At 40.0% G+C, this 22,156-nt stretch overlaps 1 protein-coding gene across 5 annotated transcripts in view; it reads right to left on the reverse strand.

The window, feature by feature from the left end:
- The window catches only part of GRIA2 (glutamate ionotropic receptor AMPA type subunit 2), a 102,497-nt gene that overhangs the window by 50,249 nt on the left and 30,092 nt on the right, over positions 1–22,156 (reverse strand). For all 5 annotated transcript variants that reach the window (XM_070756585.1, XM_070756588.1, XM_070756589.1 and 2 more), the window contains one exon: positions 6,661–6,900. In XM_070756585.1, coding sequence (XP_070612686.1) covers positions 6,661–6,900 — 240 coding nt within the window. The remainder of the gene's footprint in view (positions 1–6,660; positions 6,901–22,156) is intronic.

Raw genomic sequence — 22,156 nt, forward strand, 5'->3', positions numbered from 1 at the left:
ACCCAGCTTTACTCTCCACACCCTAAGAAGCAGTCAGCACCTTTGAATACTATTGGATTAAATATTGAGCGGGATTATGAGAACAGACTGAAATTAAATCCCAACAAGACAGAATTGCTAGTAATAAATTGAAAATGGGACTCACAGAAGTTTGCTTTAAATGAGATTTTAGTGCCCGAGAAAGAGCAGTTTTGCCATTAAGTGGATTCTTTGTCTCCAGCTGCTGCAGGATTTCCAGCAGCAGCTGTAGTGAATAATGACTTTGCTTTGCAACAATTAATAATCATCTTTTTTTTCAGCTGGTCAGATTAGTCAACACTTATTTGTCCCTGATTATGATCTCTTTTGAAGGAGAACTATCCTTGAAAAATGGCTGAAAATGTCTATTAGAGCAACTTGCAGTGGCCAGATTGCAAATTTAAGAATCCTATGATGATCATATGGCAATTAAAGAACAGTTTTGGTTGTCAGCTGCCTACTGTGGACACTTTAAAATGTTAGCATTTTTAACCCTATTTAAAAGTTTTCCACTCATGAAAAGTGAAAGCAATATGAAATATATATAAACACAAAATAGTTAATAATCTTAATCATACATTCCATCTGCTTGTCTTGCTCTTTTATTTTGCAGGTCAAATATATGTATCATATTATATAAACTACTTTGAGGTAAATGCAATAAATAAATAAGCATTTATTGCTGTTATTTGTTGTTTGGAGAGTTGATTAAGAACATCTTGCAGTACTCTGAAAATAACAACTTAGGTGTCACTGAATCAGGTTTATCTTTTGGTGATTCTATGTAGGATAGCTTACCAAGCTCTCCTGTCTTTGCTGAATTGTTTTGATTTTTGTTATAAAATAAATTTTATTTTAAAATATATTTTATTTTATATAATTTACTTTATTTTATAATATTTAATATTTGTTATTATAATATTTGTTATTATAATATTTAATATTTGTTATTATAAAATAAAATATATTTCATGATTTTTTTCTAAGATTAACATTTATTCCATCTTCAGATTAGTACTCTCTACTTTTCCAGCAAGTTTTATGCTGATTTATTTTTTATATCACTTTTTTTTTCTAAAATGTCTATATCGTAAAAATAGTAGGACTAGATTGGAAATTGGAGAATAAAATACTAATATACTATATGCAAATCTTTAAATTATCTCCTAATGTATGTTGTAATATTACGAGAGGTAGGTTTCTCCTGGTTCACACCGATGCTATAGAACTGGTAGTAAACCAGTGGTGATGTCACAGAGCTGGTTCTGTCAGTGCGGTCTGTCGACATCGCCATCTTTTTTTGTCTTGTTTTTTTCCCTTTTTTTTTTTTGCTGGTTTTTGTTTCTGCACATTCGCAGAAGTCGAGTTTTGGGCACTATGCATGCGTTGCCATCTTTTTTCCAGATTTTTTCTCTCTTATTTTTTGCTGGGGTTTGCTTCTGTGCATATATAGAAGCTACGTTTTTAGCAGTGCATGTGCAGTGCCCACCTCCATGGCATGGCCATGTGGCACACAATGCGCACACAGCCACACAGCACGGGAGGAAGCAAACTGGCGGCAAGGTCATTTAGAACTCACCCATGCATATTATCCTATTTGCTGGTATTCTAGAGATACCTTTCTTTGCACTTTTGTGCTTAACATTGATTACATTGACACTGACAAATGGTAGTGATTGACAAATCTTACCTGATAACTACCTTCTCTGAGTCCTATTTGATTATATACCAACTGTATTCTTTTTAAAGATCTATGTTTAACTTATATATGATATCTATAATTCATGGAACAATGTATAATCTGCACTTGGAAGTATTCTAGATGACTTCTTCATGTTTAATTCTGCTATGTTGTTTATATAGATACAGATATTACATAGATATTTTGGATATTGTCCATTCAGAATGTCCAAATCTCTGTTTATATTGTCAATAAAGAATTTTCTTTGAAAACCTTATTGACTCTTATCTTGTGCTGATGGTTATTCAGTCAAAATCTTTCTTTGACAAAGTTCCTCCATTTATCCAGCTTTTTAAATCTAATTTCCTGTTAGTTCTTTCTTACTATTGCATCTTGCACCTCTTGCAATTTATAATGTTCTTCAATGTCTTATTTCATTAAAACTGTATTAGATACATACATTTGTATAACATTGATTTTAACATCTTAAAAATAATAATACAGTAATCCCTCACTACTTCGCGGTTCATCTTTCACTACTTCACGGGTTTTTTCAAGGGGAAAAGAATGCCGGGGCAGGGACAGTTTGTGTGTGTGTATGGGGACTGCAGCGGCGGCTTCCTTCAACCCGCGCGGTAGCTGAGAGAAGCTGGTCTCTCTCAGTGGTCAGCAACGGTGGGTTGTTAACAATACAGGGAGGGTTTTAAAAGTCCAAATACGCATTAAATACATACAAAAATATATTTCCTCTACTTCACGGAGATTCATTTTTCACGGGTGGTCTTGGAACACATCCCCCACAAAAAATTAGGGATCACTGTACTATTTATTTTATAGCATTATAATCAAGCACATGCACACGCACGCACTCACACACAAAGATGTCCTTTATTCCTTTTTATGGATTTGTGAAATCTGCCTAATTTTATTTATCATTAAAACATAATTTCCACTCTGAGGATTTCAAATTTCACATTTTCACCTTTCTGACAATGCACTGTATGTTTGTGTAAAGTGAGGAACTTGTTTTTCAGTAATAACAACACCAATTACATCAGTGAATCAGTTAGATTCATTCTAACTCTGGTTTTCCCACACCTTCAACCACATGTCTACTCATGGAACTTTTTTCCAGACACTTCAATGCTATTTCACCTCAGGTTTTTTTCAGCTAGCACTCACACTTATCTGTTTCAACCATGTCCTTCTCCCTTGCTCTGAGAAGGACTTTGTTTTCCCTTCAACCTGTTTTCTTTCTTCCTTTTGTTGTATTGGTTAGTGACATGGTGGGGTGAAGTACAGGAATAGAGTCTGAGCCAGTTGTCATATTTTCAGGAATAATTAATAGTAATAATAAGAGAGCACTGCGGTAGTAAAAAGTATTATAATAGGTTTTAATCATTACAATGTTCATTCAAATAAATATGATTTCAGGCTTGCTTCAGAACTCATTTAATATGATTTCTTTCTTTCTACAGGCTGGAAATGAGAAATAAATTTTCTTGGCATTTCACCCATTTTTTAAATGGTTACATTAGCCAGGAATGTGTATACTGAGCATTATGGCTGCCAAACATTTTCATGAGTCAATGAAGCACTCTGGGAATTGTAACTCCCAAAGATAACATTAAGAAAATGAAAAGTGATATAAATTTCATTGCACCTTTTGTAAAGAAGCTATCTGCTTAAAGAGAAAACACTGAAGTAGACATTATAAGTAAATGCATGTATCCTAATCCCATGCTTTTTTTAAAGCATGTAAACCAAAATATCAATTTAGAAAGAAATAATACAGAGCACAGTAGCAATAATGTGTGCTTAATCTAGCATCATTAACCAAATTCCCAGTACTGTATCTTAGTTAATGGACTTGCTTGTTTAATTGCCTAAGAACTGTAGACTGTGTATATCTGAAAGACCTGACAGGAAACACTAGATTAATTTTTTCTATCTTTTTATCTATTTAAAATTTTTAAAAAATGTTTTCCTCAATTAAGGCCTTTCAGATAAATACCTGCAATATAATGTTTCAAGGAACAGAGCGGTTGACAGTTGACAGAATGAGTGGAATTATATAAAAATATACTAAATGAAGAACTAATAATTATATTTCAGATTACTGTCTTGCCAAATTGCTATTTTATGGGAAAGAATTGGCACATATAAATTTCTAATAAAAATACAGTTTGAAAATTGCTTTCATTAAAAGGACTGTATGGAGCAATTCTGGTTAAATGTTATTTGCAACATTGGAAGTGCACCATGCCATTTACCCCTCTGGAAGATACAAATTTTCAAATTTTTCTCTGTCTCTGTTTTTAAGACAGAAAACCAATATATAGAGTGTATGGATTCAAAACATAGTTTTTAATTATCTTCAAAAATAATTCCTGATATTCCTATTGATCATTTAAAATATTTTAAAAATATTAAACTCCTATTGAATTTAACCCACAGTTTGAAAACCGAGTAACATTTTTTTCTCAACTTTCATATATGGTAGAATAAAGTCCCTGAATGCCAGGTTAACAGGCCAAAATTAATGCTAGCTGAAAATAACAGAACCAATATTTCAACTATTACATAATGCAAACACATCTGGAGGACATGGGAGAAAAAACCTGAGTCCTTCCAATCAAAAGCAGTTCTACTGTATAGTTAATAATGATATTTTCCATATAATAGTGCTTGATTAAATTTATTACCAGACCAGCTTTCACTCCAAACTTCAGAAACGGTGTTAATAGTGCAAAATAATGTATCTATTTCACTTAGTTTTATTTAATTCTAATCTAGTGTCAGAAAAACCTCTTTGTATCTAGGGCCATATGCAAACAAATAATAAATTGGGGGAAAATTGGAAAAAAAAGTATAAAGAGTCAAAATTTGAAGGAGCCTGGGTCCTGAGCAAAAAACAGTTTTACGTATTAAATAAGCATTTTACTTCAGATTATCTCAATTCATATTTTTTTAAAAGCACAAAGCCTATGTGAGGGGTATCATTTCATTGAGGATTGTATTAGGGTTATGTTTGATGTTGGGGGGGCATGGCCACAGTGGGCATGGCCAGCTCTATGTCACTTAGGTTGGGGGTACTTATGCCAACTCTGGCCAGCTCTATGTCACTTGTGTTGGGGGCACTTGTGGTGGCCCAAGCGTTCTGCCAGAAAAAAACAGGTTCCTGAGCTCCATTTCTGGCTATGAAGGCCTCCTGCAACCCTCTGCCAGTAAAAAATGTTTTTGCTAGCAGAGGCACCACACTATTTCCAGGGCAATTCCGCAGGCCAGATCTAAGCACTCCATGGGCTGAATCTGGCCTGTCGATCTTGAGTTTGATATTCCTGGCCTAGGTAGATAGGATTGAGCATATTCAGAGATTTTGTTATCTTTTTCTTTTAAATTTAAATGAAACGGTTCTGAGACACACAAATGTATATATTTTTTGTAATCAATAGAAAAAAAAGTAAAAATATATAATATAATTATATATTTATAATTGTAAAATTGATTAATTCTCTTACATCCATGCTTGTAAATATAAAGAATATTCATAAAGCTTTTATGGACATTAAGATAAAGCCTGAAATTGATGCTACTATAATAAATATTTATATGTATTATATTTTTTATAATTCTGTCCTAAGTAAAGTCTTAACTGAGATATGTCAATATTACTAATACCTGTTACAAGTATAAAATCTATGTACATCCTAATATACCTATAGTTGTTGGCTCAGATCCACTGAGTTGTATATTTAGCTTTTGCTCAAATAAGTTATGTTATCACATATGTTAAAATAAAGTTATTCCAAGATGTTTTTTTTATGAAGATTGCATCATTTTCTTTCAATTAACTATGTGGAAAATATGTTTTTTACTTGGCCACCCTACTTAATTTTGGCAATCTGAAACATATAATTTCACCAGCAGTTATCTTTTTTCTAGCAATTATGTGTTTAATAAAAAAAAGTCATTTTTCCTGATACCCAAGCTTCATTGAGTGAAGTTGCCTTGCTTGTTTTAATTCTCAATTAACCAGGTCTGGGTAGGGAGGCAGGCAGGGAGGGAAGGCAGCAGGAAGTCTTGTGCTACAACAAATCCACATAAATAATTACTAGAACATAGGTAGAATTCTTAAAATCAATCATCCTTAAGTCCCCAGGATGACCACAGGAAGTCTTGTCTAGAAACTGCTTATTTCCTTAATCAAATTCATGCTGTGAAAATCATTGTTCTTTAGTGATAGTCTTCTAAATAGATTTTTCATTACAATATATTCCTACACAGAGGAACTTTGCAATGATTTGCAGGTACATACTTGTAGAATTATTCTTTTTCTTGTACAGTATATAGCAGTGATGGCGAACCTATGGCACAGGTGCCAGAGGTGGCATGCGCAGCCATAGCTGCTGGCACGTGAGCTGTTGCCCTAGCTCAGCTCCAATGTGCATGTGTGTGCTGGCTCACACAGAGGCTCTGGGAGGGTGTTTTTGGCTTACAGAGAGCCTCCAGGGGTTGGGAAGGGCGTTTTCCCCCTCCCCTGGCTCCAGGGAAGCCTTTGGAGCTGGGGAGGGTGAAACATTAGCCTACTAGACCCACCAGAAGCTGGGAAACATGCCATTTCCTACCTCCAGAGGGCCTCCAGGGGACGGGGAAGCTGTTTTCTCCCTCCCCAGGCACTGAATTATGGGTGTGGGCACTTGCACATACGCAATAGTGCATGCCCACTGTCTTTCGGCACCCAAGGGAAAAAAGGTTCACCATCACTGGTATATAGTATTCTAAATTGAAATAGCAATTCGGGTTGTACATATAAGGAAACACCACTGATTCAATCTTTTGCCTTAAATATTTAAGACTGAAAACATTACAAAGTGCTACCTTCTGCTATGATTGATACTGTAATCCAAACAGATTTGAGCTAGCATAAAATTAATTTTAATAAAGGGCAGATCTCTTACCTCTGTCACTGTCATAGAGATATGCAAATTTGTTCCATTGATAATATTCAATTAAGCTCAGAAGTGCTCCCTTGAGGTCAGGTCTCATCTGAATGACAAAAGGGTGTGTACCATCGGTTGGAAAACTGGGTGTTATGAAGGAAACATGAAGAGTTCCACAAAATGATGTTATAGTATTTACAGACTTCTTATCATAAAATCCAAAAATAGCAAAGACTCCTCTTGAAAACTGGGAGCAAACTGAAAGGAAAAGATAAGAAAAAAAATTAGGAGATTGTTTTACACTTTACATACATACATACATACTGTACATAGGGAGGGAGGGAGAGAAGATATGTATATATAAATATGTAGTTGATACATATTAATCAGGCAATGTAGCCAATAAAATAAAAACCAGAACTAGACTGTATATTTAAAAAATTGCAAGGATCTCCCTAAGCATATAAATTCAATAAATAAATAAATAAATAAAAATAATAAGCAAATGCAATTTTAATATCAATTTAATCAACAATAAACCTTAAAAACTCAATTGCTAAGCTTTACACCATTTGATTTTATTCAACCTAACATTGAATATATGAAATATATACAGTATATTTTCTATTCAATGATAAATAAAGAATAAAAGAATAAAACAGCTATAAATAGTATATTAAAACCAAGTCACTTTTCTATCACATAGAGATGAGGTCAATGTTGAACTCAGCCAATTTCATATTATGAGAGATACCTTATTTCCTCTCCCTAGAATTTAAGTTAAGACGTATATTGTATGTCTTCTCTCTCTTTCTTTCTTTCTTTCTTTCTTTCTTTCTTTCTTTCTTTCTCTCTCTCTCTCAAAAAACAAAAACAAAAAAATTTGAAGTAATTGTTAGTCACAGATTCTGAGGAGGATTAATCAGGTCCATCGTGGTACCCTAGGCCAGTGTTCTTGACAACAGAGTCAGAGAGTGAGAGTGGGGGAGAATTGGAACCTGCAAAACTTGAAGAACCACCAGAGACTGTAGAAACCCCAATGATGGTAATGTCTGACTCAGAGGAGAAGAGGGACATTGGGGATCAGGAGCCCCTATTAGATGCCAGAGTCAGAAGGTCACAAGCAGGCACCTCACCTTTATGAGAAAAGTTCTAGAAGGTGAGTCTATGAAAGAAAATCTAGACAGTTATATCTCTAGACAACAGTTGACCACACCTAGACAGTATATAAATGAAGAATTATGGGTAAAAAGGTATGGAGATTCAACGTTTTAATGTGGAGAGCAAAGCCAAGCAGCATAACATCCTCTCCTAATCCTATTGGATCCTGAAATCCTGGTCTTGAATGTAGCTTGTGAGTAAAAACTGTCAGAGCCGAGAAGTAATTATGATCCCATTTTGGCAGGCATAGTGGATTTGCTGATAACATCTGAACTGGCAGTCGGCCTGCATACTGATGATTTCATTGCTGTTTCTAGCATGTTTCTTTGTAAATAGACAAATGTATAAAGTACTTTTGCTTCAGGGTCCTTTTTGGGGATTACTGGAAAATAACTGAGATAGACAGAACCGTAATAACCTACTGATCTGCAAAAGGCAGCTGAGATTTTGTACAAGAACAATATGGAAGCTTTAATGAATGAAATTCATAAGTTAAAAGTCTTGACCAATTTAAGCTGGGAAAAGGAAGGGCTGAGGTGGAGATAGGCAGGATTCCCCTACCCATTCCACGTAGCTATAAATAACAACATAATACGCAGCCAAACCCAGACAACCTGTCTATGGTGATAAAATGAGATACCCGTATTTTTCAGTGTATAAGACCCACCTTTTTACTTCAAAAAAGTGCATCAAAAACTGGGTGTGTCTTATACATCGAATGCTGCATGGGGGGGAGTTGGGCAGCGGTCAGCAGCAGCAGCGGCAGTTTTCCCGTGCTTTGCCGGCTGTCTCCGAGGCTGTCCGGCAGCCCTTGGCTGCTTCCCTACCCATGGGAAACCAGCAGGCACTGGCCAAGGAGCCTTCCTGGCAGACCAAAAAGTGGCTCAGGTGAGTGGCTGTGGCCGGGCAGGGGCCACCTCTCCTGAATTCCCTCTGTCCTTTGCTTCGGCATCAGGGAGAACACAAGCAGCATCTGCTTCACTTTCAAAGCCTCATGTATGATTGATTCTCTCTCTGGAAGCCCCATTTCCCCCCGCCCCCCGCCCCCCTGTGCCCCCCGTTTCAGCCTGCACTTCAAAAGTGCTTTTCCCACCATTTAGGACCTGGCGCTCTTCTCTCAGGGTGGGGAGAATGAAGCCACAAGCGCTGCCTTCAAGCTACGTGCAGGGTGGCCACAGGTGCCTCCAGTATTCTTTGCCCAGGCAAAAGATGTGGCGGCAGTGGAGGAAGCCGAGAACCTCTGCCACTGCATCTTTTGTCTTGTAAGAACTCATATTAAGACTTACAAAGTGGCGCTCAAGGCGGCAAGATGCGTGTATCATGCCACATTGATTGCATCAGCAGAATCTCTCCCAGCCACTCTGTTTAGGGTGACCCACTCCCTTCTTAAACAGGGGGGAGTTGGGGAGCCCTTGCAGAGCAGTGCCGAGGATTTTAACACATTTTTCGCTGATAAAATCGCTCGGATCCAGGCGGACCTCGACTCCGATTGGATAACAGAGTCGACTGACAACGAGTCAGTCGAGGTGACTGGGGCCCGTCCTTGTCCATCTGTCTGGGAAGAGTTTGATCTGGTGACACCTGATGAAGTGGACAAGGCCATTGGAGCTGTGAGTTCCACCACCTGTTTGCTGGATCCGTGTCCCTCCTGGCTAGTTTTGGCCAACAGGGAGGTGATATGGAGATGGGTCCAGGAGATTGTCAACGCTTCTTTGGGGAGGGGGTGCTTCCCGGCACCCTACAAGGAGGCACTTGTGCGCCCCCTCCTCAAGAAGCCTTTCCTGGACCCAGCCATTCTCAACAACTATCAACCAGTCTCCAACCTTCCCTTTATGGGGAAGGTTATTGAGAAGGTGGTGGCACTCCAGCTTCAGAAGTCCTTGGAAGAAGCCAATTATCTAGGCCTTCAACAATCGGGTTTCAGGCCTGGCTACAGCATGGAAACTGGTTTGGTCACGTTGATGGATGATCTCTGGTGGGCCCGGGACAGGGGTTTATCCTCTGTCCTGGTGCTTCTTGACCTCTCAGCAGCTTTCGATACCATCAACCATGGTATCCTTCTGCGCCGGCTGGAGGGGTTGGGAGTGGGAGGCACTGTCCTTCAGTGATTCTCCTCCTACCTCTCCGGTCGGTCACAGTCAGTGTTAGTGGGGGGTCAGAGGTCGACCTCTAGATCTCTCCCTTGTGGGGTGCCTCAGGGGTCGGTCCTCTCCCTCCTGCTATTTAAGTTCTATATGAAACTTCTAGGTGAGATCATCCAGGGGCATGGGGTGAGGTATCATCAGCATTCTGATGATACCCAGCTGTACATCTTCACCCCATGTCCAGTAAATGAAGCAGTGGAAGTGATATGCCAGCGCCTGGAGGCTGTTAGGGTCTGGATGGGTGTCAACAGACTCAAGCTCAACCCTGAGAAGACATAGTGGCTTTGGGTTTTGCCTCCCAATGACAATTCCATCTGTCTGTCCATTATCCTGGGGGGGGGGAGAGTTACTGACCCCCTCAGAGAGGGTCCGCAACTTGGGTGTCCTCCTTGATCCACAGCTAACATTAGAGAACCATCTTTCAGCTGTGGCGAGGGGAACGTTTGCCCAGGTTCGCCTGGTGCACCAGTTGCGGCCCTACCTGGACCGGGACTCACTGCTCACAGTCACTCATGCCAACAACAACAACAACAACAATAATAATAATGACTTTTGCAAGTGAAGCAGACAGTGGAAGAAGAGAAGCATGCATTAGCTGACTATGTGAAGGAGAGCAAAGAGTCAGCGTTGATGGAGGTCAACAATAGGAAGCTTCTCAAGGTGAAGCAAACTAAGGAGCAGTACATATAAGACGGAAGGCAAAGTGGATAAAGAAAGGACCTGGTCATGGCTTACAAGTGGAACACTCAAAAAGGAGACAGAAGGACTAATACTGGCGGCACAAGAACAGCCATTAGCACAAATGCTGTCAAAGTCAGAATTTAAAAATCAACGGACGATCCAAAGTGCAGACTCTGTAAAGAAACAGATGAAACAATCGATCACATACTCAGCTGCTGCAAAAAGATTGCACAGACTCACTACAAGCAAGACACGATGCTGTGGCACAGGTGATCCACTGGAACCTGTGCCAGAACTACCATCTACCATCTACCAGTGGCAAAGAACTGGTGGGATCATAAGCCCGAAAAAGTGGTTGAAAATGAGCAAGCAAAACTACTGTGGGACTTCCGATTTCAGGCTGACTGAATTCTGAAGCATAACCCACCAGACATCCTGATTGTGGAGAAAAAGAAAGCATGGATCATCGACATCGCAATCCCAGGAGACAGTAGAATTGAGGAGAAGCTGCTAGAGAAATTAGTGAAATACGAAGATCTAAAAATCGAGCTGCAATGACTCTGGCATAAGCCAGTGAAAGTGGTCCCAGTGGTACTTGGCATGCTGGGCGCAGTGCCAAAGGATCTCAGCGGACATTTGAAAACTATCGGAATTGACAAAATCTCCATCTGTCAATTGCAAAAGGCCACTTTACTGGGATCGGCAAACATAATTCGCCGTTACATCATGCAGTCCTAGGTGCTTGGGAAGCACCCGACTGGTGATGAAATATGAAATCCAGCATAGTGATCTCATTTGCTGTGTTGTATTGATAATAATAATAATAATAATAATAATAATAATAATAATAATAATAGCAGGAGGAGAGGTGGGTTCCTCCCAGTTTGCACCAGTTCTACAGAACTGATAGCAAACCACTGGTAACATCATGAAGCTGGTTCTGTCAGTGCCAGTTCATGGACAGTGCCATCTCTTTTTTTGGAGATGTATCTCACCCTACCCCCAAAAAATCACAATTTTCTTTGATATGTAGGTATGTAGGTATGTATGTAGGTGTGTATGTGTGTGTGTGTGTATACATATATATGTATGTATATGTATATATACTGCTCAAAAAAATAAAGGGAACACTCAAATAACACATCCTAGATTTGAATGAATGAAATATTCTCATTGAATACTTTGGTCTGTACAAAATTGAATGTGCACAACAGCATGTGAAATTGATTGTCAATTAGTGTTGCTTCCTAAGTAGACAGTTTGATTTCACAGAAATTTGATTTACTTGGAGTTATATTGTGTTGTTGAAGTTTTCCCTTTATTTTAAAAAAAATTGTGATTTTTTTTCCCTTCTGTGCACGCATAGAAGCCGAGTTTCTGGCACTATACATGTGCCGCTATCTTGTTTTTGGTTTTGGGAGAGGATTTTTTGTAAGTTTTGGAAGTGCGCATGTATGCCCGCGCAGCACAACCATAAAGCATGGAAGGAAGTGAACCGATGGCGAGATAAATTAGAATTCACCCTAGAGCAGATTAGAGTTCCTATCTATTGTGTGCTAATGCTCTGTTTTAATATCAATATTACCTGATACAGTGGAAGCCAGTCATTCTCTCTAGGGATGTAGCAGGATAGTCAATCTCTTGAGCATAAATGTATGATATTTATTCTGTTTTTATTTCCATCTTAGACATAAAAACCTAAATATTGCTGATCAATAAAGAAGCCCAAATGAACCTTTCCATCCTCCATCCTGCTCAATGACTCTGCAAGTTCAGTTTGTAACATAGGTGGTAAATGGTCCATGTTTTTATTTATTAAACAAATATTGCTTGTATCAGATAGTGAAATTTATTTTTAATTCAAAATCCAGATATTTTCAGGAATTATTTTCAAGAAATATGCTCAAAGGGGAAATGGAGTTCATGTCAAATGTGTCAATGACCACTCTGACCCCTTTTATCTTTCTCTTTTCCTTACCACCCTGCTATTTACTAGATCATTCTTGAAACCGTAGGTTTAAATAATAGTGGCACCTAAATTCTGAACACCTTTACTTGCAAATTTAAGTGGAATTTACTTTTAAGAAATGCTTTATAGTGTACTGTAACTACATGAGAAGTAGATCTTATTTAAACCAACTGGATGCTCTTCTAGATAATATATTAAGAATGTCAATATTATGTTAAAAATTGTGAAGATTTATCCATTGTTAATGTGACATACAATGAAATTGGAAAAACACAAGGATTTCAGCTAAAACAATGTTAATTAGGAACATACAACAAGGAGAAAATCTCATATTTCTCATATTATTGTACATTCATCAAGGCCCAAGGTCATTTAATAAGGACGAGCAACTAAAAAGATTATTGAAAATTATGTATTCTATAATTGGAATAGCAATTAATCTGATTTTTCATTTTTCAATTTATTTCAACTTGTGTCTTTGTCAAACTGATTTCTAAAAAAGCCTTTCCAAAACCCATATATACAAGCACGCACATGTGTATATCTACTAATGTATCCCAATAGTATACAACCAGGGATGGGCTGCTGCCCGGATGGGAGGAGGGAACACAATGGAGTAGCGAAAATGGAGTTCCACCCCAGAGCACCCAATTTGTACTGAAAAATATTGAAGGAAAATGCAGGGTGTCCTGCATAAGCCATGACCACAGTGCGGTAGTAAACTTTTGGTAGCTCTTCACTGTATACAACTAATGCCTACATTATGTAGGAATTGTTTGTTTAGTGTATGTATTTTGACTAATCTCAATTATTCTAATCAGCTTTGAAATACTGTATAACATAAACAATAATATAAACATTTTATCAATTGAAATTTCACAATTTTAAATGGCCTTGATAAAAGGATACTTTGTATTCTGTCCTAGACTACCCCGTTTCCCTCAAAATAAGACAATAAGAAATAAAGGACTTGAAAGCAAATGTTCAACATGGCAAAAGCAAGTGAGGCATGGAATACCAGACACAGGATACATAGTATTTTATCATAAAATTATTTATAGGATGGCTGGCAGTTCCGGGGACTGTCGATTTGGAGCCAGATAAAAATTATTACACAATCTTAGTGGACCAAAAAGTCTGGTACTTTAGAGTCAGAATTCAGGATTGCATCTCTCAAAACAAAAAGAAGTGACTGATGGATGGATTGGGATAGCTAATTGACTGACTTAATTTTGGATCTGGTTAGGTTTTCTAATCCTAGAACTATTGATGGCCCATGAAAAGTACAAAAACTACAGGGCTAGCCTAAGACCTGTCCAGAGGCAGAGAACTTGAATGGTTAAGGTACTGAATTTGGATTGGAAAGACCTACAGTAAATTCACTCTTAGCCACAAAAGTTCATAGTGTGATTTTGGAGATTCCTCTCTCTGTGAGGCACCCTACCTTAGAGGACTGATGTTATGGAGAAACATACCCCACGCACAGTAAGTCTACTGTGGATATATAAGTTGGATACAACAAATAAAATAATAATATAATGCCAAGGATTGAATAAATTATCTTGCTAACTAAAGGGGAAAAGAAAAGAAAAATCCAACATCATGTTTCCTCTCCGACAAGAAAGACACAATAATAAATGATATAAGATAATATCAAATTACTATCCTGCCTAAGGAAAATACCTTATTCCTTCTCATGCTTCAATTGATCTAATCCCAAGTACAATGCCACTGTCAAGCAACAGCTTTATATTTTGTTTTCAGGTAACACAGAAGAAATGTAGACAGTACTGATGCAGTTGCCTAGCAACAAACTTCAGTCTTCATTTCTATGTTTTCCACTCAAATAAATAATTATTTGATGAAATTCCAGTGAGAAGCATCTGCTTGGAGTATACAATAGCTTTTCACAAACACAATTTCAAAGCATTTGCTTGATTTGTGTTGCTATTATAAATATCATGCATAAATATATTTTAGTTTAAATTGGTTTTCTATTGATATATATGTACATCATATATATGTTATTTTATATTGATACATATATAGATGAGTGACTAGATACTGTGTATCTATAGCTACCAGTATATATAAAAATCAAATGTTTCAGTAACATAAATTCACATACATGAAACTGAAATATTATTTTTGAAAATTTTAAATTAAACCCAAGGACAAAATACTATGTATTGCCTAATAATTAATACATGGATTATAAATCTTAATGAAATTGTTGGATCCTTTAAAAATAGTTCACAGCAAGAATTAGTTATCCAGTTTCCATGCCTTTAATTTCTGTGTCTGGTCTAATATTTATATTTATTTATTATTTGTTTCTTTTGTCCAATACGCAATAATACACAATGAGGGTTATAGAGGATATAATTAGATAGAATGTATTAAAGGGGGAATGGAGGAGAAAATAAAGGAGGAAAATATAACTATGAGAGAAGAGCAGGAAAAGATATAGGTATAGAAGAGAAGATATAGGAGATATAGGAGAGACAATAGGACAGGGGACGGTAGGCACTCTGGTGCACTTAAGTACTTACTGACCTCTTAGGAACTTGGTGAGGTCATCCGTAGATAGTCTAATGGTAAAGTGTTGGGGGTTAGGGGATGATACTACAGAGTCCGGTAGTGAATTCCATGCTTCGACAACTCGATTACTAAAGTCTTATTTTTTACAGTCAGGTTTAGAGTAGTTAATATTAAGCTTGTATGTGTTGTGGGCACTTGTGTTGTTGTGGTTGAAGCTGAAGTAGTCTTTGACAGGCAGGACGTTGCAGCATATGATTTTGTGGGCAATACTTAGATCATGTTTGAGGCATCTTAGTTCTAAGCTTTCTAGACCCAGGATTGTAAATCCAGTTTCGTAGGGTGTTCTGTTATGGGTAGAGGAGTGAAGAGCTCTTCTGGTGAAGAATCTCTGGACATTTTTGAAGGTATTAATGTCAGAAATGCGGTATGGGTTCCAAACAGATGAGCTATATTCTGGGATGGGTCTGGAAAAAGTTTATAAGCTCTGGTAAGTAGTGTGAGATTGCCAGAGTGGAAGCTACGTAGGATTAGATTAACAACTCGTAAAGCCTTCTTGGCGATGTTGTTGCAATGGACTTTGGCCCTTAAGTCTTTAGTCATTAGTACTCCGAGGTCCTTGACCGAGTGGGGATTATCTGTGATAATTTGTTTATTCAGTTTGTATTTGGAGTTTTGATTCTTTTTGCTGATGTGAAGGACAGAGCATTTGCTGGTTGAGATTTGGAGTTGCCATGTGTTAGACCAATCAGAAACAGAGTCTAGGTCTTTTTGGAGAGCAGTTGTGTTATCGGTGGTGTTGAAGAGTTTACATCGTCTGCAAAGAGAACACAGTTGCTTGTGATGACATCACAAAGATCATTGATGTAGAGAATGAAGAGTGTTGGTCCTAGAACACTCCCTTGGGGGACACCACTTTTAACAGGGACAGGGGTAGATGTGGTGCTTCCTATTTTAACCACTTGTTGTCTGTTTGACAGGAATGCTGTAATTCATCTGTGGAGGGATCCTGAGATACCATAGGATTTGAGTTTTAGAAGTAGTTTGTCGTGGACCACTGAATCAAAGGTTTTGCAGAAGTCAATATAAATTGCATCTATAGATTTTCCTTGATCAAGATGAGTTGTCCATATGTTTTTGCAGTGGAGGAGCTGTAGATTGCAGGATAGTTTTTTTCTGAATCCAAATTGTTTGTTAGAGAGCAGATTATTAGTTTCTAGGTGGAGAGTAATTGATTGGTTTATAATTGATTCCATGACTTTACATGGGACGCAGCATAGTGATATGGTCTATAGTTATCGACAAGAGAGGGGTCTCCTTTTTTGAAGATGGGGATGACCATAGCTTTTGACCATAGCTTAGGAAGTGTGCTGGTTCTGAAGAATTTTTTGAAGATTATACTCAGTGGTTCAGCTGTAGCAGCAGAGAGTTATTTTAGGAAGTATGCACATAGGCCATCTGGTCCAACTGATAGAGAGGATTTAAGGTCACGTAATGCTTTTTCAACTCGGTCTTCACTGAAGTTTATTTGGGTTAGGTCATTGAGAGAGTTTGTGGTGCAAGAGATGAATTTGGGGGATGAGCCATTGCTGTTAACAAAGACAGAGCCAAAGAATAAGTTCAGGAGGTTAGCTTTGGATGAATCATCGTGGTATTCTTTGTTGTTGGGTCCTTTGAGAGGTGAGATAGGTCTAGAGTCCTTGAGTTTGTTGTTGACAAAGTTGTAGAAGGCTCGATTGGATTTGGAGCGCAGAAGGTTTTCCTCTTGTATGCTGTGGTAATTGAGACATTCTGCTTTTATTTGGTTGCATATGCTTTTATAACGGCTTTTGAAGTTTGCTACTTGTCCTTTTTTGTTTTTACGCCAGAGAGATTTTTGTTTAGTTTGTAATTTTCTTATTGAGATGGGGAGGTTATTTTTCTTGATTGAGGTAGATGTTAATGGCAGTGTTTCCCAACCGGTGTGCCACGGCACACTAGTGTGCCACGAGACATGGTCAGGTGTGCCGTGAAGCTCCTAGGGAAGCTCCAGCTGGGTGGGGCACTGCCGGTGCCGGTGCCTCCGACCTGGAGCTCCCACTCGCAGCTGTCCCCTGGCTACTGCCCGATGCTACTGTTTCCGGCACTCTCCTGCTGGGCCCCAAAGAAGGAAGGCGGGAAAAAGGAGAGCTTCATTGTGTGTTTGTGTGAAAATGGAATGGAAAAGTGAATGTGAGAATTAAACTTGGACAACCAACTGGGAAGTCACTGAGCAAAGGCTATGAGAGGAAGGGGCCCTTACTTCTGGAAGCAAACAGAGGTCCTTCAGGATTCTCCTGAGTCCTAAAATTTTGAGCAAGGAAAGGCAGTAACAAGAAGTGTCTGTACTTACTGCAGGGAGCAGTAATGTCCTTCCAGACCCCTTTTTGATCTGAAAACTGCTAGGCAAGAGAATCCCTACAGGAGGTGTCTGTACTCTGATAGGGAACCAAAGTCCTCCTGAATTTCTTTTTTCCCCTGTTGATGGGGCAGTTGTCTCACTAGGAGACTCAGTTACTGGGATCTAGCAAAGCTGAATTGAATCCCTACATTGGAGGGGGAACAAGGGAGGCTCTAGCTCGAGGGTCAGGGTAGGCTTCCCAGGAGAAGACTTCCTTGACAGCTGGGACTAAAGAGAGGCAGTTGCCAGTCCAGGTGGGCATGAAAAAAGGAGATGGGAAAAGTTGTGTAAAGAAGTGGACTTTGCTCAAAGATGAAGCTGGAAAACCAATTTGACTAAATAAATGTACTTAAAAGAAAAGGAAAAAGGTTGGGGGGTTTGCTTGTTTGCCTCTCTCTCTTCTTCTCCCTCTTCTATGTAACTACGTGGTTTGTCTTTTAAGATTGTGCCTTCCCTAATTTAACTGAGATTTTTTTATTGACTTGTATGTGATTTTTTATTGACTTGTATGTGTAAATCTCAGAGTTCTGTTATCCCTTCTTTATCCCTGTGTTTGTGTATGCATACATCTAAGTTCTTGTATGCCCTCGAGGTAATTGCAACTGTTAAATGTCTCTGATCCCTACAGATATGAATTTTAAATTGTTAGAAAAGAGTTAAAGGCACTGAAAAGAAAGATGTCTTTATCCAGTTTGGTCTGGCCAACTAAACTGGGTGAGGAACAGTTCAATTTTCCTTCCTCTCTGTACTTTTAAGAAAAGCCCAAGTTTAAAAGGAGTTTTTAAAGTTAATTTACAGGAAATTTTTACTGTATGTAAATGCAAACAGTTTTTTTTAATATTGATCTTTTGTTACGTTTAATGGATGCCAATTTTCTGCTAACATGGAAATATCTGTCCATGCTGAAGCATATGAATCCAGTTTTTCTTCCTTCCTCATCTGAGATGTCTCCATTTTTTAATAATTGCTTTAACTGCAATATTGATGTGTTGTTTCCCTCCCCCCCTCCGCAAAAAAACCCTAGCTACAAGCCATCTACCCACTCCCCTCCCAAACATATCTCGAATCCTTTTACAATGTCTTTCCTGATAGAATTACCAGCAAAATGAGAAGGGGACCCTGTTATCATGTCTTTCAGCTCTGCACACATGAACAAAGCACGTGGATTCAGATGCCTCCAGAGGAGACCTTCCATCCATTTGAGCCAGGAATTGCGTTGGAATCCAGTCCTCCACTAAAAGTCAGCACAGCAACCAGAGTGAAGCAGACTTTCCCAAGCCTGACTAACCAGCCTTACCACCAAGCTAAGCCTAATGACACCTGTAGACATGAAAGAAAGGACCCTGAGATTGACAAGTAATGACCAAAAGACTCTTTTCAATCCCCAGAAGACAACTGAAAAGACCATAGAGGAAGAGTTCATTCATTTCTTTCTTTGCAAAAACCCAAGCCTTGACTGTGACTCACAAAAGATGCTGCCCAGTTGCCCAGTAAAGCAGGATACGTTGCACTAGTGGTCTCATGAGCAGGAGTCCAAGTATTCATTGTGTGTAATTTTGGGGGAAGAGGAGGAAGAGAAGAAGGCTGGATTGCACAAAGGCTAACCTCAATTTGGACTCACAAATCCTGGATGCACTAAAGTAAGAGCTAGGGCAGGTTCAAGAACCATCCCTTGGAAATGGGCAACTTGTAATTTAAAGGAAAATCATGGCTGTGAAAAATATTTTGGAACCTGTGCTTGCTTGAAACCTGTCTGGAAGCTCATAGAAAGTGATATCAAACATCTGAAAATAATTGGCATGGAAAATTGGATAACCTTCATGGTTGAAAGCTCTCCTTTTGGGAGCCACTGAAGCAATCCATATTAGAAACATAGAAACATAGAAGTCTGACGGCAGAAAAAGACCTCATGGTCCATCTAGTCTGCCCTTATACTATTTTCTGTATTTTATCTTAGGATGGATGTATGTTTATCCCAGGCATGTTTAAATTCAGTTACTGTGTATTTATCTACCACGTCTGCTGGAAGTTTGTTCCAAAGATCTACTACTCTTTTAGTAAAATAATATTTTCTCATGTTGCTTTTGATCTTTCCCCCAACTAACTTCAGATTGTGTCCCCTTGTTCTTGTGTTCACTTTCCTATTAAAAACACTTCCCTCCTGGACCTTATTTAACCCTTTAATATATTTAAATGTTTCGATCATGTCCCCCTTTTTCCCTCTGTCCTCCAGACTATACAGATTGAGTTCATGAAGTCTTTCCTGATACGTTTTATGCTTAACACCTTCCACCATTCTTGTAGCCCGTCTTTGGACCCGTTCAATTTTGTCAATATCTTTTTGTAGGTGAGGTCTCCAGAACTGAACACAGTATTCCAAATGTGGTCTCACCAGCATTCTATATAGCGGGATCATAATCTCCCTCTTCCTGCTTGTTATACCTCTAGCTATGCAGCCAAGCATCCTACTTGCTTTCCCTACTGCCTGACTGCACTGTTCACCCATTTTGAGACTGTGAGAAATCACTACCCCTAAATCCTTTTCTTCTGAAGTATTTGCTAACACAGAACTGCCAATACAATACTCAGATTGAGGATTCCTTTTCCCCAAGTGCATTATTTTACATTTGGAAACATTAAACTGCAGTTTCCATTGCTTTGACCATTTATCTAGTAAAGATAAATCATTTACCATATTACAGACGCCTCCAGGAATATCAACCCTATTGCACACTTTAGAATCATCAGCAAATAGGCAAACCTTCCCTACCAAACCTTCCCCTATGTCAGCGTTTCCCAACCAGTGTGCTGCGGCACAGTAGTGTGCCGCGAGACATGGCCAGGTGTGCCACGAGAAGTTCCAGCTGGGCGGGGCGCTGCTGGCGCCCCTGCCTGAGTGTCGTCCTGTGGATGGTCTTGGGCTTCACAGTCGCTTCCTGGTTCCCTCTCCTCCCACCGCCTGTGTCTCCTGCCGTCGCCTCCCACCAAGCCATCTCCCGTTGCCGTGGGTTCCTCGAGTGGGAGCTGCCGCTTCCCTCCGTCCAGCTCAGCCACGCTGCCGTAGAAAGCACAGAGGTTATTGCCACCGCTTCTGCCTCCACTCAGGGAGCCACCGTGGTCACCGCGCCTTTTCCTCTCGCTCAGCTCAACCACAGTGGCTCCCTGAGTGGAGGCAGAGGTGGCGGCAATAACCTCTGCACTTTCTACGGCAGCGTGGCTGGGCTGCCTGGAAGGAAGCGGCAGCTCCGAGGAATGAGGCGCTGGCGGTAGACACAGGCGGAGGGAGGAGAGGGAACCAGAAAGCAACCGTAAAGCCAACGACCAGCCACAGGACGACCTTCAGCCAGGGGCACCGGAACCGCACGCAGCCATGGTGGGAGCAGCATGAGGTAGCAACGAGGCGCGAGGACAAGCAGGCAGCTTGGCGGAGGGGAAGCGCTGAGGGGCTCTCCTCCTTCCCCACCCCCGCGCTTCTCTCCCGCCCTGGCTTTCGCTTCGCCCCATGATTTCCCCGCAATTTCATCCAGGCCACCTCTTGCCTCCTTTTGAACTGCGGGGAAATCTGCGGGCGAAGCAAAAGCCTGGGCGGGGGAGAAGCGCGGGGGTGGGGAAGGAGGAGAGCCCGTCAGCGCTTCCCCTCCGCCAAGCTGCCTGCTTGTCCTCGCGCCTCGTTGCTACCTCCTGCCTTTTTCCAGGGGCCTTTGGAAGGCACCCAGGGAAGGGGGGGATTGGGGGTGGCTTCTCGTCCTCCTCATCCGGCTGCTAACGCCCGCCCGGTTCCTCTTGCAGTCCCTTCACCGAGCGCTTTTGTCCCAGGCTGTCAGCGAAAGGGCTGCAGGACAGGCGGGGCAGGCGTTCTTCTCACAGCTGAGGCAGGATTTGGAATGTCGGGTGTGTGTGCGTGCCCCTGCCACCCGGAACATTTAAAATAAGAAAAACCTTTGCCGGCCTCCGCAGAGAAGAAAGGAAGAGAGAGAAAGAGAGAGAGAGCAAGAGAGACATAGCAAGAGAGGCAGAGAGAGAGAGAGAGCAAGAGAGACATAGCAAGAGAGGCAGAGAGAGAGAGACAGAGAAAGAGAAAGAGAAAGAAAGAAAGAGAGCTAGCAAGAGAGAGAGAAAGAGAGACAGAGAAAGAGAGACAGAGAAAGAGAGACAGAGAGAGAGAGAAAGAGATAGCAAGAGAGAGAGAAAGAGAGAGAAAGAAAGAGAGAGAGAGAATGAAAGAGATAGCAAGAGAGGCAGAGAGCAAGGGAGAGAGAAAGACATATAGGGAGGGAAGGAGGGAGAGAGAAAGAGAGCAAAAAAGAGAGGAAGAAAGAAAGAGGGATGGAGAGAGAGAAAGAATGGAAGGAAGGAAGAGAGAGAAAGAGTGAGGGAGAAATAGAGCGAAATGGAGGAAGATTTTTTTTTGTCAAAACTTTTCTTTAGCCGCCACCCCACACACACCCCGTTCAGTGTTCCCCAGGATTTTGAAAACATGAATAATGTGCCGCGGCTCAAAAAAGGTTGGGAAACACTGCCCTATGTCACTCACAAACATATTAAAAAGAATAGGACCCAGAACAGACCCTTGTGGCACACCGCTTGTAACCTGACTCTGCT

This window comes from Erythrolamprus reginae, chromosome 7 (genome assembly GCF_031021105.1).
Source record: "Erythrolamprus reginae isolate rEryReg1 chromosome 7, rEryReg1.hap1, whole genome shotgun sequence".
In the NCBI taxonomy this organism is placed as follows: domain Eukaryota; kingdom Metazoa; phylum Chordata; class Lepidosauria; order Squamata; family Dipsadidae; genus Erythrolamprus; species Erythrolamprus reginae.